At 48.6% G+C, this 16,846-nt stretch overlaps 1 protein-coding gene across 5 annotated transcripts in view; it reads right to left on the bottom strand.

Moving 5' to 3' along the window:
- Rab11fip3 (RAB11 family interacting protein 3) overlaps positions 1-16,846 on the bottom strand; it is an 83,661-nt gene that overhangs the window by 24,705 nt on the left and 42,110 nt on the right. For 4 of the 5 annotated variants that reach the window (XM_076578114.1, XM_076578115.1, XM_076578116.1 and 1 more), the window contains 2 exons: positions 9,180-9,271; positions 1,024-1,235 (listed from right to left, as the gene is read on the bottom strand). In XM_076578114.1, coding sequence (XP_076434229.1) covers positions 1,024-1,235; positions 9,180-9,271 — 304 coding nt within the window. Of the gene's footprint in view, positions 1-1,023; positions 1,236-6,039; positions 6,326-9,179; positions 9,272-16,846 lie in introns of those variants that run through there. The other variant, XM_076578118.1, reaches the window with a different exon arrangement.

Here is a 16,846-nt window from a genome sequence, read left to right as displayed (position 1 = left end):
GGCACCTGCACTCACATGCACATTCTGGCACACAAACACACACATAGACATATTTAAAACAATAAAAATTTAATTCTTCTTTTTAAGTGCTTGTGCAGTACACAGAAAGATTGGAATTGATCCATGATACTGCATATAACTGGTCCTGGTGGTACACACCTGTAATCTCATCACTTGAAAAAGATCAGAAGCACATCATCCTTGTCCACAGAGCAAATTCAAGGCGAGCCTAGAATATATAAGGCTCTATTCTCTTTCTTCCTTTCTTCCTTCCTTCCTCCCTCCCTCCCTTCCTCCTTTCCTCCCTCCCTCCCTCTTTCTTCCTTCCTTCCTTCCTTCCTTCCTTCCTTCCTTCCTTCCTTCCTTCCTTCCTTCCTTCCTTCCTTTCTTCTTTTTTTGTTTTTTTTGAGACAGGGTTTCACTGTGTACTGGAACTCACTTTGTAGACCAGGCTGGCCTCAAACTCACAGAGATCCACCTGCCCCTGTTTGGGACTAAAGGTGTGTATCATTACCGCTCAGCTATATGAGGCCCTATTTAAAAAAAGAACTGTGCTTACAAACCTCAGAAGACTGAGTGAAGGTTTATCTCTTATAATTTCTGTCTCTACAGACAGACCCTGTAGGACATTAAATCCAGAAGTGTCCTAGCAGGAGAAGCGTAAGGGGATGTCATCTGGATGGACAGGTGCAGCCCCACAGAGACAGGAGGAAGCTACATATGACCCTGACTGTTCCTATCATTGCAGACAGCACAGTTTAGGGAATCCACACGAGACACACACACAGGGACACACACACAGGGACACACACACACACACAGGGACACACACACAGGGGTACACACACATACACACACACACACACACATAGGGACACACAGGGACACACATATACACACACAGGGACACACACACACACACAGGGACACACACACACACACACACACGCACGCACGCACGCACGCACGCACGCACGCACGCACGCACCCACACACACACACGCACACGCCATGGGTACAAACCTGCCGGGGAGCAGCAGCAGTGCACCATGGTCAGGCTCCTCCATCGTGTCTAGGCACTCTGAGGGTACAGCTGAGCCACCAGCACTGTCAGCGTCCCCCTCTGGCTGAAGCTCGGGGTGCACCAGGGTGCTGGTGTCCTCATCTGTGAAGGTCTCACACTCACTGTAGGTACTCTCAGACCCCATGTATGCGCTGTCGGTCACCTCATTGGCCTAGGAGAGAGAACCAACAGTTAGCCCGGACAGCTATGGAGGCCAAACTGATAGAGGACACAGCACCACCAAAAATAACAACCATATTCCTAAGCATTGATGTTAGCTTATAAATCAGGACTCAGCACGTGTGTGTGACACACACACACACACACATTTGTTGCAGACTAAACATAGGGCCTCTGAGATGCCCTATGTGATCTGCCATTTAACTGTACCCTTGGCCCCTTATTTTTAAAATGAAAGAGAAAAGATAAAAATATGCATAGAGGTGCGCACGGTGGAGCCCACCTGTATTCCTGGCACACAGAAGGCAAGGTAGGCAAACCATGAGTTCAAGGCCAGCCTGGGCTAATAGAAAAACGTTGTCTCAAAAAGACAAGTGTGGAGTCGTTTTCAAATCAGCTGAATAATAATGAATCTAAAAGATACAACGCGCCGGGCGGTGGTGGCGCACGCCTTTAGTCCCAGCACTCGGGAGGCAGAGGCAGGCGGATCTCTGTGAGTTCGAGGCCAACCTGGGCTACCAAGTGAGTTCCAGGAAAGGCGCAAAGCTACACAGAGAAACCCTGTCTCGAAAAACCAAAAAAAAAATAATAATAATAATAAAAAATAAAAGATACAACGCATCCCAGAATTACAAATATCCCCAATAGAACCACTTGGTTTGTGGTTTCAGCATGGACATTACTGACAGTAAGGAGTAGAGGCACAAGCCACCAAGCCAAACGATCTGAGTTCAGTCCCCAAAACACACATGGTAGATGAGACCTGACTCCCCGAAATTGTCCCTGGACCTCCACACACATATTGTGGCACCTCCCCATATAAACACATAAAAATTAGTAACAATAAAAATGTATAAAAATCAAATTAAGATATCATCATCAATAGCTATTTTTGCATGTTTAGGCTTCTGCTGGCTTTTTGGGTTTGTTTGTTTGTTTTTTTCCTTCTTTGATTTTGGTTTTTTAAGACAGGGTTTCTCTGTGCAGCTCTGGCTGTCCTGGAACTTGCTCTGTAGACCTGGCTGGCCTCAAACTCAGAAATCCACCTGCCTCTGCTTCACCAGTGCTGGGATTAAAGACATGGGCCACCATGCCCGGCCAGGATACTGCTTTGAAATGTGAAGTCAAGGTGTAACTTCTAATGCTTACTAGTCAATCATCAATGTCGTACCTGTTTTCCCCTATGGACAGGACACAGCACAGGGCTCTACTTAGGGCAGACAGTCAGAATTTATATAACACCAACGAACTGAAAACCAAAGAAGGGTAAAGGAGGGCATTTCCTACTTAAAGTTCAATTTTAATTACAATGAAGCTGCAAGTCAGGGTAAGTCTCTGACATTTCATAGTCAGAAGAATCTGAGGTTAACAATTTGTAAATAGGATTTCTGAAAACGTGCAGTTCTAGCAGGAAAAAGATGCCCTTTGTCCCTCGGGTCTGGTGTTCAAAGGAGTGCAAGGATCCTGCAATCCTCCAGGAAGACCCGAGCCTCCAGGCTGGTGAGAAGCCAGCTCTCATCTTGTTAGCCCCACTAACAGCATGTGACCTGAGCTTCGACCACAAAGGGAGAGCCGTAAGTACTCATCTTAAGGTTCCAGTGGACGACAAGGGTGGGCACTTTTTAGAGCAAGAAAGGAAACAAGACCACACAGTCATGCTTCCAAAGGGTACAAAATTCATCAACACTAAGTACTTTGTAGAAAGCAGCGCGTCAAAATCTAAAACCAAAGCCAGACAATGGTGGCACACACATTTAATTCCAGGACTTGGAAGACAGAAAAAGGCAGTTAGTTCTCAATGAGTTCAAGGCCAGCATGGTCTGCATAGTAAGCTCCAGGCTGCTGAGGTGATATACTGAGACCTTGTCTTTAAAAAACCCTAAATGAGAAAGCGACCTTTACTTCTGTTTTAACTGTACACCTAAGCAGCTCTCTCCTGAATGAGGCAGGCCAGGACTCCGCCCTGCAGAAGCCAGTTCAGACAGGCTGGCACAGCAGGCAGGCACATGCAACTGTCCAAGACCTGACCTACAGGAGATGGTGGACATACAGAACACCATTTTGTATAGACTCCTGATGGTCCATGATGGGAGGCTGATAGTCACTTACCCAGGCACTAAGAAAACACTGTAGATTTCTGAGAAGAATGAAAACAAAGACTAGACACGGTTCATTAGCAGTAAGCAAAAACTTCTAAAAGAATGTTGTGCCTGGTGCACAAGTATGGCCCCACAAGAGACCCTGCTCAGCACCAAGCTGTGGGAGAAAGGAGCAGGGAGACCCATGAGCTGGACATCTAGGCCCCAACACTAACCTGGCAGGACCTTCCAAGACCTGAGTAGGTTGTTGCTTATAATAGAAAGTGATCAAGCCAGGCAGTGATGGTGTATGGCTTTAATCCCAGCACTTGGGAAGCAAAGGCAAGTGGATCTCTGTGAGTTCAAGGCCAGCCTGGGCTACAGAGTGAGATCCAGGACAGGTACTAAAACTACACAGAGAAATCCTGTGTGTGTGTGTGTGGGGGGGGGGGAGTGACCTTGAGGAAACTTTAAAAACTTTGACTTATATTTTTGTTTTACGTGTATGAATGTTTTGCCTTCATGCACGCATGCGCACAACATGTATGCTTGTTGGTCTCCTGGAACTGAGGCTGTGGGCGGTTATAAGCCACCATATGAGTGCTGAGAATTGCACCCAGGTCTGATGCAGGAGCAACAACCGCTCCTAACTGCAGCGCTGCCTCTCCAGCTTGAGGCAGCTTTTTAAAAGTCAACTCAAGGTGGTTTTCAGCAGACTTCTTTCTGTCTCATATTGCTTTGCTTGTACTTCTTTTTTTTTTAAATCTTACTGGCCATTTGCTTGTATAATATGGTTTCTGATTGTGTTTTTATGAGTTTTGTTTTTGTCTGTGTGTCTCAGGGTGTGTTTCTGAGCTTTTTCGTGTTGTTTGTTTGTTTTTTTAAAGATTTATTTATTTATTATGTGCCAGATCTCATTACAAATGGTTGTGAGCCACCATGTGGTTGCTGGGAATTGAACTCAGGACCTCTGGAAGAGCAGCCAGTGCTCTTAACCACTGAGCCATCTCTCCAGCCTGCTTGTTTGTTTTTTAATTTGTTTGTTTCTAAAGAAAGAGACAGAAGGCCTGGAGTTGGATGAGTAGGGAGGTGGGGAGGAGCTAGGAGAAAATGGGGGAGGGGAAACCATGATCAGAATTTTTGTATGAATTTTCAATTAAAAAAATAAAAATATCAAAAAGCTACACAGAGAAACCCTGTCTCAAAAAACCAAAAATAAAATAAAATAAATAAAAATAAAAATATCCCCAGGCGGTGTGGCACGCACCTTTAATTCCAGCACTTGGGAGGCAGAGGCAGCGGACGGATCTCTGAGTCTGAAGCCAGCCTGCTTGGTCTGTAGAGTGCAACCTTGTCTCAAAACAAAACAAGAAACGATGACTCATCCAGTAAAGGCACTTGCCATCAGGCCTGATGACTGCAGTTGGATCCCCAGGATCCGAATGGTGACCTCCACACCTGCACCGCAGAATGTGTGACCCCCTATTAATATAGTAATTTGTTTCTTAAAGCCAACCCACATACACTCACTGTGCTCACTGTTCCTCCCTGGCCACGTGCACCCAGATTTTCTGGCACAGCTTGGACACTGGGAATAAGTGTAACAAGGTCTCAGTGCAGTTAGCACATTCCTTCCTGGGATGGAAGAGTCTGAAGGCTGGAGCCCACTCATTACATGGAGTTCTCACGACGCTGAGGGTGGCGTCTCTGGGAGCACAGGCCAAGGATGGCACCTTCCTTGGAGTTTAGGCAGAGTGTTAGGACAGAATCAACTCTACCAATGTCTACATCTCCATCTGTTCCACAGATCCTGGAGGGAGGCTGTGGGACACAATCTCAACTCATTTCTGTAGGACTGTGGAGTAACTGCAGAGCTCCAGTCACAGAGAGGGCCATGGTTACATGTGTAAACTTCAAAGGAAACAAATGAGGTCAAGGGGTCCCATCCCCAAGCACTGCAGAAAGTACTCAGGGTCCTCTGTGGGATGTGGGACACAAACATGAAGCCCCCAGATTGCTAATAGTCTACCAGATGCAAGTTAGCCACAAAGAAAGGAGACCCGGACTCTGAGGTGCTGGGAGGACATCTAGGCCCCAACACTAACCTGGCAGGACCTTCCAAGACCTCAGAGTAGGTTGTTGCTTATAATAGAAAGTGATCAAGCTGGGTAGTGGTGGTGCACGCCTTTAATCCCAGCACTCGGGAGGCAGAGCCAGGCAGATCTCTGTGAGTTCGAGGCCAGCCTGGTCTACAGAGCGAGCTCCAGGACAGGCACCAAAACTACACAGAGAAACCCTGTCTTGAAAAACCAAAAAACCAGGCATCATAACTCCCACCTTGGAGCAGAGTTCTACCGCACAGTTCATGACACAACACAAACACAGCACATAGCCTCACCCACTGGGCTCCATCCATCAGCCAGTTAGAACAGCCTTGCCGAGAAGACAACACTCTATAGCACCAACTTCTAAATTTTTACCTACTACCAAAGTAAAGACGAACTCACTTTAAAATCAAAGTGCCTTAAAAAACTTCCCACTGTGTCGTTACATTCATTAGGTAATCGATCATCTAAGGCACCGAGAGACGGATGAGACCCTTAATCCAGGCTATCAGTAATGGCTAACACTGCCTGGCTGCTCCCACTGTCCAGGCTATGGTTCCTCCCTCCACAGAAACAGAATCCAGGTACAGCACACTCTCGGGTCTCTTCTTACCCTCAGGTGATGGCCAAGTACCTTCACAGGCCTGTCTCTGGGCCCAGGCTCCGGGAAGGGTGTGTTGCTGGAGATGACCTCCTGATCGCGTGTCCCTGCTCACCAAGTCACTGACTTCTCTTCACTGGCTGTCACCTCCTGTTTGCTAGCCACGCAAAATCCATGGGCCCACCTGGAGGCACATCCCCACCTCGGAGAAAGTTTAACCGGCTCCCAGACACGCTCTGTTAAGCTGCTGCCGGCCAGGTGGGGAGGAGCAAAGTCCGGGAAGGTCCTCCCTGGCCTTAACAAACAGGCAGGGAACAAAGCGCAGCAGTCTGGGTGGACACTTTAACCTTCCTGATAACGGCTTGTACAAAAGACACATTCTCATCAGAAAAGTGGTCTCCCTAGCTCCCAGCAGTGGGAGAGGAGGGAGGCACACAGAAAGCACGGCCAGGACAATTCTGGGACACCCTTATCACCTGGTCCTGCTTGTTCTCCGGGTGACTTCCTCACCGCTCCTCCAGAAACCCCGATAAGTGGTCTCTACCCACTGTGGCGTGGTCCGGCCTCCCTTGGCCTGTTCAGATTCTTGGACAATGAGCTTTCTTTTCATGATTATTCCTGTAAACAGCACCAGCAACTTAACTCAGCCCCCTCACTCTCCCCGGCCTCACTTAATATTCTCCTGTTACAAGCTAACGCCCAAGGGGTCCCCAGGAAAGTGGTAGTGGGAGCCAAGAGAGCTAGTAGGAACCCCTAACAGGGAGTGCTCCTGAGCGAGTACCTGCCCCATGATCCTACCAGCATGTGCCTATACTCACCAAGTTCCACCAGAACCACGGGGCTACCAAGAACGATCTTCAGCAATTCAGTAAAAGGCTAATTGTCTCTAAGTACCAAATAGGGCATCTGGATTTGACACATAGATTCTCCACTTTAAAAAGAAGCCAGGATCTCAGTGCTTAGGAGGCAGAGGCAGAGGCAGGTGGATCTCTGTGAGTTCAAGGCCAGTTTGGTCTACATAGCAAGTTCTAGGACAGCCAGGGCTATGCAGAGAACCTCTGTCTCAGAAAACTAACAAACCAACAATAAGACGTTTGACATTTCTTTTAGTTCTTTGTTTGTTTGTATGTTTGTTTTTTGAAACAGGGTCTCACTATGTAGTTCTGGCTATCCTGGAACTTACAGTAGACAAGGCTGGCTCAGAGATCTGTCTGTCTCTGCCTCCTGAGTGCTGGAATTAAAGGAGTGAGCCACCACATCTGACAACATTTTTTTTATAGTCCAGGCTGGCCTTGAATTCACGATGTCACCAAAGATGACCTGAATTTCTGATCCTCCTGTTTCCCCCTCCCAAGCGTGAGGATTGCAGCCTGCATTATTACGACTAGCTGTTTGGTTTTAAAGAACGTGAACTCTCTGTAAGTTTATGAACTTACAATATCTAGTTCTGAAAACTGCACCCGCAAACCTGAAAAGCAAGACACGGAAGAAACATGGGCACAACTGAGAGGAGCAGGTGTGAGAGGGGAGCTCAGAGACACCCAGGAAAGGCAGAGACACCCAGGAAAGGCAGAGACACCCAGGAAAGGCAGAGACACAACTCAGCAAAACCAGCCAGGGGCGCGTGGGGCAGCCAGAGCACAGGGCACTGGCTGAGCGGGAAACGATGCTCTGTGGGGCTGTCACAGAGACACGTCTTCACGTGCACACTGCGAATGTTGGTCAACAATGAAGCACCAGCTGTGCTTGTAACGGGAACTGCGGCAGGCGTCGTGCGGAAACCCTCGGCAGTTTTTTAAAAGTAAGCAGAAACGTAGAAATGCTCCTTTCATCGAAAACAGAGATTAGAGTGCTAAGAGGGAAAGAAGGCTCAGTGGTTAGGGGTGCTGACTGCTCTTCCTTCCACACAGCCCACGTCTGATTTTCAGCACCCATACCGCGTGCTGACAAATGCCTTTAACTCCAGTTCCAGGTGACTCAATGCCTCTGGCCTCCAAAGGCGCCTGTGCTCAGGTGCACTTACACACACACACACACACACACACACAATTAAAAATAAGTCTTTAAAAGAGAAATTAGGATTAAAAAACTCAGGCCAGCCGGGCGGTGGTGGCGCACGCCTTTAATCCCAGCACTTGGGAGGCAGAGGCAGGTGGATCTCTGTGAGTTCAAGACTAGCCTGGTCTACAGAGTGAATTCCAGGGCAGCCTGGTCTACAGATTGAGATTCAGGACAGGCACCAAAACTACACAGAGAAAGCCTGTCTTGAAAAACCAAACCAAACCAAAACCAAAAACAAAAACAAAAACCTCGAGTAGTCCTCAGAAGGAATCCATTTAACATTCCAGGGTCCAGCCCCTCCTGTGACAAAGGACCTTCTGTGATAAAGCACCTTGCATCTCGCCAGCCGACAGAACTTAGAAGGTTGAAATGTCGCAGCTTCTCCTTCTGTCAATGCACCTCAGGCTCAGGTGGGGCTCCACATTTCCAAGAGGGGTCTCCCTGCATTGCCCAGCCAGCTCGGAACCCCTGAGCCCAAGGACCTTGTCTCTCAGCCACCCTGAACACAAGGACAACAGCTCCATGTGTGTTTTGTAAAGAAAACCCTGTAGACCGGCCAGATGACCCGAGACTCAGCTCTCTCCAGTCTGCTGGGCAGTTACAGTGGTCTGCCTTCCTTGGCTGTCACTTTGTTCCCAGCTAGGTGACAAGGAGCCCCGAGTTTTAAGAGACACCACACAGCACAATCCTAGTTTCCCCAGGAGTGGACACCAAGGGATACAGGGCAGGAGGCAGCTTAGTCAATGTTCCCAAACACCGACAATTCTTTTTAAGTTCACAGGGGGAAACCTTCAACGTCTTGTGCTCTGCCTCTGCCTGGTAGAAGGGGACACCACAGAGCCTAACTACCCACAAACCTCTACTCCACAACAGGCCCAAGAGATGACTCTTGACCATGCAGATACCGGTCCCAACTAGGCCAGTGGGAAAAGTCTGTGGTTTCTGTCACAGCCCCGGCCCCCCACCCGCCCCCCAACCCCCCACGTGCACAGGGCACAGCGCTCGTGAAAGCAGCTGAGGACGCTCAGGGAGCGGAAGCTGCAGTGCAGAGGAAGGGGAAAGGGAGAGCCCGCGGTCAGGAAAGCACTTGCCTCATAGGTGACAAAATCGTCAAACTCATCGGCACAGGCAGGGGGCTCTTCATCTTGGACAGGCTCCACACTGTACAGCTGGCCATCAGGATCTGTGGAGAGAAGAGCCGGCCTCAGCAGGCCATCCAGTGCTGTCCAGAAGGGTCCACGGTGGAGGCACAGTGTGTGACTAGGACTCCTGAGGAAGAACACTTCTAAGGCTGAGCTGCCATGACGAGGGGGGAGGGGAGACACTGTGACTACCAGAGTGAGTGTACCTCAAGTTGAGGACTCCAGGGGAGGAAGCAGGGGGGAGCACGAGACCACATCCCTGGGGAGTCAACAGTGATTGCTAGGGTGCTGGGAAGCTGGTGTGTACATAATTTTTTTGTTTTTTTGTTTTTCCGAGACAGGGTTTCTCTGTGTAGCTTTGCGCCTTTCCTGGGACTCACTTGGTAGCCCAGGCTGGCCTCGAACTCACAGAGATCAGCCTGGCTCTGCCTCCCGAGTGCTGGGATTAAAGGCGTGCGCCGCCACCGCCCGGCGCTAATTTTTTTTTTTTTTTAAGAACCAAACAAACATGCAGAGATGACCAGCCACACTAGTGGAAACCCATGAACTGTGGACTAATAGCTATGGAGCCCCCATAGGACTGGACTAGGCCCTCTGGATACAGGAGACAGTTGTTTAGCTTGAACTGTTTGGGGGGCCCCCAGGCAGGGGGATCGGGATCCATCCCTGGTGCATGGGTGGGTTTTTGGAGCCCAGGGCCTATGGTGTGACACCTTGCACAGCTGTTGCAGCGGGGAGGGGCTTGGACCTGCCTCAGCTGAGTGTGCCAGGCTCTGCTGACTCCCCATGGGAGACCTTGACTTGGAAAATATGGGGATGGGGCGTGGATTGGGGGAAAGGATGGGGATGGGGAGAGGGAAGGGGGGGAATCTGTGCTTGGTATATAAAGAGAATAGAAAATTTCTTAATAATCCTCCCCCCCCCCCCCCCCGCAAAGAACCAAACAACATTGAAAGGAAAAGTGCAGGATATCAAGTTCTGCAAACACATACAGCCTTGAGAAGGGGCTACATACAAACCACTCATCGTTACCATGATCTTGTCTGGTGAAACACTGAGCAATGTAGTGTCAAGGTGTGTTACACTCAACAGTTTCGTTTTCCTCTGTTATATCTTGTGTATGTGTGTGTGCATACATATATACATAAATATGTATATTTATATAAAAGTGGGTTTGGACTGGCAAGAAAGTTCAGTGGACAAAGGTACTTGCCACCAAGCCTGACAAGCTGAGTTTGATCCCTGGAACCCCCACATCGTCAAAATACAAAACCAAGTCCCAAATGTTCTCCAGACGCACGCCATGATATGTATGTGCCCATACATATCAAAATATGATGTTGGAGCCGGGCAGTGGTGGCGCACGCCTTTAATCCCAGCACTTGGGAGGCAGAGCCAGGTGGATCTCTGTGAGTTCGAGGCCAGCCTGGGCTACCAAGTGAGTTCCAGGAGAGGCGCAAAGCTACACAGAGAAACCCTGTCTCGGAAAACCAAAAAAAAAAAAAATATGATGTTGGGTTTAAATTTTTCTTTATTTTTGAAACAGAATTTCTGTGTATAGCCCTGGATGCCTTGGAACTCACTCTGTAGACCAGGCAGGTTGGCCTCGAACTCACAGAGATTCATCTGCCTACTTCTGCCTCCTGAGTGCTGGAATTAACACCGTGCCCAGGCCTATTTTTATTATTTATGTGTATATCATGTGTGTGTGAGTACCCACAGAGGCCAGAAGTGGGGATTAGATTTCCCTAAAGAGTTGTAGGCAGTTGGAAATCACCTGCAATGGGTGCTGGAACTGAGCTTGGTCCCTCTAAAGGAACAGCAAGTGCTCTTAACTGCTCAGCCACCTCTCCAGCACCCATGAGCTGTTGCTGTTGCAGTTTCTTTCCAAGGCACAGTCTTGCTATATAGCCCTGGCTGGCCTAGAATTTGCTATATAGACCAGGCTGGCTTTGAACTCAGAGATCTGCTTGCCTCCACCTCCAGAGTACTTTAATAGAAGGTGTGTCCCCCAGAAAGTTGTTTTTATTTTTATTTTTTAATAAGGTACATTTTTTTAAAGATTTCTTTTTTTATGATTTTAAATGTATGGATGTTTACCTGCATATATGTATGTGAACACCATATGCATCCCTGGTGGGGGCCAGAGGAGGGCATCAGATCCTCTGGAACTGGCATTATAAGTGGCTATAAGCTTCCATGTAGGTGCTGGGAATCGAACCCAGGTCCTCTGCAAGAGCAGCTAGTCTCTTAGCTGTTAAGTCATCTCTCCAGCACCTTAGAAAGTAAATTTTAACGGAGCACCAACTTCCTAACTCAACGTCAGAGACATTTTCTAAACACTTCAATTCCAAAACTCCTGTGTCTCCCTCTGTGGAACGAGGTGCCAACATCCATGGTCCCCAAGATGCTCAGGGGCACCGTGCATGACAAGGGACACAGAAGGACACCTGTACCAATGTCCCATCACTGTGTAATTTCTTACATGGAGTGCACTGACTTACAGGTACATTAATCCCAGCACTCGGGAGGCAGAGGCAGGTAGCTCTCTGAGTTCGAGGCCAGCCTGGTCTAAAGAGTGAGATCCAGGACAGCCAGGGCTACACAGAGAAACTGTCTTGAAAAACAAAAACAAAAAAACTACACACACGCACGCACGCACGCACGCACGCACGCACGCACGCACGCACGCACGCACGCGCGCCCACCTTTAACACAGTTCAGCTTACTTCAGCACTTGTTTAAAAGGTTCAATCAGGCTGGGAGACAGCAAAGTGGTCCAGGCGCTGGCTGTACAGCATGGGGATCTGAGTTTAAATTTCCAGAATCCATACAAAACTGGGTATGTGCCGGGCGGCAGTGTGGCGTGCCTTTAATCCCAGCACTCGGGAGGCAGAGGCAGGCGGATCTCTGTGAGTTCGAGGCCAGCCTGGTCTACAGAGTGAGATCCAGGACAGGCACCAAAACTACACAGAGAAACCCTGTCTTGAAAAAACAAAAACAAAACAAAACAGAAAACTGGGTATGGTATCACACACCTGCAACCCCAGTTCTCCAATGGTAGGATGGGGGATGGAGAGAGGAGACACCTACAAAGCTTATGAGTGTACACAGCAGCAGAACAGCAAGGACCCTGTCTCAAACAAGGTAGAAAGTGAGGACTGACCCCTAAGGTTGTCCTCTGGCTTCCACCCACCCACCCACACATACATAAACACTCACACAAAAATTTTTTTAAAATAAATTAAAGGTGAGGTGGTGCATGCCTTTAATCCCAGCACTTGGAAGGCAGAGGCAGGTGTATTTCAAGGCCAGCCTGGTCTACAGAGTGAGTTCCAAGACAGCCAGAACTACACACAGAGAAACCACATCTTGAAAAAAACAAAACACAAACAAACAAAAAAATACATAAAAAAATGGAGAGGAAAAGCTCAGTCCCCCATTTCTGTTTGTGAGGCAAGGTCTCAGAAACCCATGCTGGTTTTAAGTCAGCCATGTAGCCTCCTGTGTCCATACTCAAGTACTGGATTACAAGTATGAACCACAACCAGATTACATAGTCATATCTCACTCAATGTGATTCCAAGTGGAACAGCAACCTTCCTCAGACGATCCTAGAAGAAATGCTTTGGAATGGTCAGCACTGGCTTCCTCTAAATGGGCCATGAAAAAACAGAAAAGGTTCATGCTTTGATCTAGACGAAGGAAGAAAAATACAACCATAAAACCCCAACAGGTTCTGAGACTTGGACACTAACAGACCTGGGTAACTGCGGACGGACGGGACCCAGGGAGGAGCCACAGTGAATGGCCAAGGGCAGTGCTCTTAACCACTAAGCCATCTTTCCAGCCCACCTCCCCACCCACCTTTTTTTTTTTTTTTTTTTTTTTTTTGGTTTTTCAAGTTTGAGTTTCTTTGTGCAGCCCTGGCTGTCCTGAAATTAGCTCTGTAGACCACCCTGGCCTCGAACTCAGAGATCCACCTGCCTCTGACTCCCGACTCCTGGGATTATGGGCACCACCTGGGATTAAAGGTGCGAACCACCACTGTCCAGCCCAGCCCCTCATTTTCACTTTAAGACAGGGTGTCACTAAGTTGTTCAGGCAGGCTTTAACTTGAGATCCTCCTGCCTTAGTCTCCTTATGTAGAAATTTTTTGTTTTGAGACAGGGTGTCACTATGTAGCTCTGGCTGTCTTAGAACTTGTTATATAGACCAGGCTGGCCTTGAACTCTCAGAGATCCACCTGTCTGTGCCTCCTAAGTGCTGGTATTAAAGGCGTGCACCACTACAGCTAGCAGTTAAGTGGAAAATTTTAATGTGCATTTATCTTATCCTTCCAGAGCTAGGAATGTATGAGGCAGAGCCATGGCCTATTTGTAACAGTTCCCTGTCTCATTCTATTCCTGGAACAGTGCTTGTGGCTGTGACAGCAGGCGTCTTGCGCTTCCCTGCAAACTGGGTCAATATATTGTGTGGTTTACTATGCTGCTCCTCGATGTGGACAGAATGAGGCTGACAGGCAATCAGGCTGTCCACAGCTACACCGGTCCGTTACAGTAAGACCTAAAGTGAGCTTCACTGGAGATGCAGTTCGAGAAGCATAACTTCCTGTCTTCCAAATGCTATGAAATAATTCAAAATCACCTCTGGCTTCATCGTTTATTCTATTCTCACTGTGTCTTCCTAACCAGATGTAAATGAAGCCCCAAAATTACCTAGGCAGAAAAGTAAAGCCTCTGCTCTAATCAGCAGGTGCACTGGGTAGTTCCCCCAATGTCCTGGCATGGTGGCTGAGGCAGGGGATTGTCCACTGAGCACTCTCCATGGCCTAGGCTGGGGTAGAATCATCAAGTTTGCTGTCACAGAAAAGGACAAGTCCTCCCACTACACCATTGGACAGCTGATATCTCCATTGCTCATTCCTCTACCTTCTGACCCCAGTTCCCCTACAGCCCCAAACACCTCAGGCACACACCCCCTACAACCAACCCCCCCAGTCTGGTGTCACCCCTGATTCCCTCCCATACCCCCTAGTCTCCCACCTTATCATCTGTCTGTCTCCTACCAAAAAGGCAGCACCAGAGGCAAAGGACTCTCTGTCTCCAGAGCAGTTAGCACAGGTCTGCCTCACTTATCTTCTTCATCTCTGCAGCTTCCCCAGCTCATCTCCGTGAGGACCCCACCAGGAAGGGCCAGACCACCCTCCAGGTCCAGGGTCCACTCTGCGCAGGCTCAACCCAGTACGGTATCAGGCTGAGGCTCGGGAGCATTAAACTATTTCTAACAACTAGCTGGGAGATTTATAGTCCTAATTAAATCAAAGTCAAAATATTAATGAAAAAGAATGCAAAAATGATGAAATTAAAAATGAACCCCAAAACTGGGTGGTGGTGGCATGTGCCTTTAATCTCAGCAGGGGGAGAGGAGCTCACAGAGGCAGGCAGATCTCTGAACTCCAGGCTAGCCTGGTCTACAGAGTCCAAGTTCTAAGACAGCCAAGGCTAAACAGAGAAATCCTGTCTCAAAAACAAACACAAACAGCCCAGTCCTGATGCTGGGATTACACATACTCATTCCCTGCTTCAGAGACTGTATTACTTACCTACAATTGTACTGTATCTATCTGCTCCAGCTCTACAAAGCAGTGTTTTCAGAGGTGGGTGTGACACACCTGTCTGTCATTCCACCTCTTGAAGGCTAACGTAGAATCGCTGTGAGTTCACGGCCACCATGGGATACACAGTGAATAACCAAGCTAGCCAAGGCTGCAGAGTAAGACCCTGTCGCAGACAAACAGCCTCGGTGGGAGGGGGAAAGCTCACCTGTAGTTCTAGCACTTGGCAGATAGAGACAGAAGGATCAAAAGTGCATCCTTGGCTACACAGCACGTCTGAGGCCAATCTGGGCTATGTGACTTGTCAAAACCCACCAACCTAGGGCCGGGAATGGTGTGCACACATTTAATTCTAGCACTCGGGAAGCAGAGGAGGTGAATCTCTGTGAATTCAAGGCCAGACTGCTCCACATAGCAAGTTTCAGGCCAGCCAGGGCTACAAAGTGAGACCCGACATGTCTCAAAACATCAACAACGAAAGGGAAACCAACCCAACAAGAAAGCAGAACCCGCTTGGGGATTTAGTTCAGTGGTAGAGCACTTGCCTAGCAAGCACAAGGCCCTGGGTTCGGTCTTCAGCTCTGGAAAAAAAAAAAAAAGAAAGAAATTCTTCTTAAGACACTTTTGGGGCTGGAAAGATGGCTCAGTGGTTAAGGGCACTGGTTGCTCTCTCAAAGGACCCGGATTCAAATCCCAGCACCCACATGGCAGCTAACAACTGTCTGTAACTCAAAGATCTGACCTGCAGGCAAAACACCAATGCACATAAAAGTAAATAAAAGTTAAAAAACAAAACAAAACAAAACACAGAACCCCAGACAAATGACAGGAGCGGCACCAGGGTGGACAGGGCTTGGGTCTAACAGCTGGGATCTAGCAAAGACAGGCCGGGAGATGGCTCCTCACAGAAGGTAGGAGAAGAAAGTGAGCTGTGGAGAGGCAGAAGAAGCTAGCAGCTTCACTGAGACCAGCTTGCCCCCTCCTCAGGCAGAGGCCAAGAAGCACCTCCTAGGTCCCCTGTGGAAAGGACACGGGGCACCCTAGTGGCTATAGTCAGCCTAGGAAAGGAAGGGAACACAGTAAGTTCAGGATGAGTCTCCTCTGTCATACTGGGGTAGAATTGGGGTGACAAGGCATTCTCAGCCCACTGTTTGCTGTCACCAGAGATTTAAAAACATCTACGTGTTCCTTCAGTCATTAAGCCAAGACCCAGGCACTCAGAAGAGAGCCATGGTCACCAGTCAGCAAGCCCTCCTACAGGAAGAAGCTGACTCTGAAGAGCATAGAAGGCCAGAGAAGAGGGGCGAGACCTTCCAAGTCAAGATAAAAGGACACCCCACAACAGAGAGCTCACCACTGCACATTACCTGAGGTCCAGCAGAACATACTAACTAGCAGCCATGGAGGGATCATCTTATACAGACAACTCTTGCTATACAGATTCTTCCCACCTACCCACAGCCCCAGCTGCCCTTCCTCCAGCCGGAAGAGGTTTGTGCGGTCACCCACTCAAATCTGAGCAAACCAATGACCTCTCCCTGATTCACCCTGCCAGCTACTGAGGGTGCAAACGGCACAGCTCCCTCCCACCTGTGGAGACAGGTCTAGGAATACTGGTTAGATGGTACAAAGGAAACTTCTCGGCCTGACATGTAGAGACCGGGAACACTGATCAGCTAAGCGCTCTGTGCCTCTGTGGTTCTACTCTATGTCTATCATGAAATGGGCAGTCATGACAAAGAATTGCCCATTTCCCACAAGACACTCAGCGTGACAGCTGTTACGTGTTTCGTGTGAACTTGTCACACGTGCCCATGGCTAGATGATCCACGTGAAAGGCTGGTGGTGACAAGCAGCCCACCATGCTTGCTGCTACGGCTGCTGTCTCGCTTCCCACCATATTCCCAGACACTTTCCGTGAGTTTCAGGGTGTTGGGGGCGGGGATCTTTGAGGCGTCACACACTGCAACCCATTATGAAGAACTGAGTACACAGATCA

Source organism: Peromyscus maniculatus, chromosome 8, assembly GCF_049852395.1.
Source record: "Peromyscus maniculatus bairdii isolate BWxNUB_F1_BW_parent chromosome 8, HU_Pman_BW_mat_3.1, whole genome shotgun sequence".
Lineage (NCBI taxonomy): Eukaryota > Metazoa > Chordata > Mammalia > Rodentia > Cricetidae > Peromyscus > Peromyscus maniculatus.
This window is presented reverse-complemented; position numbering and strand designations above follow the sequence as displayed.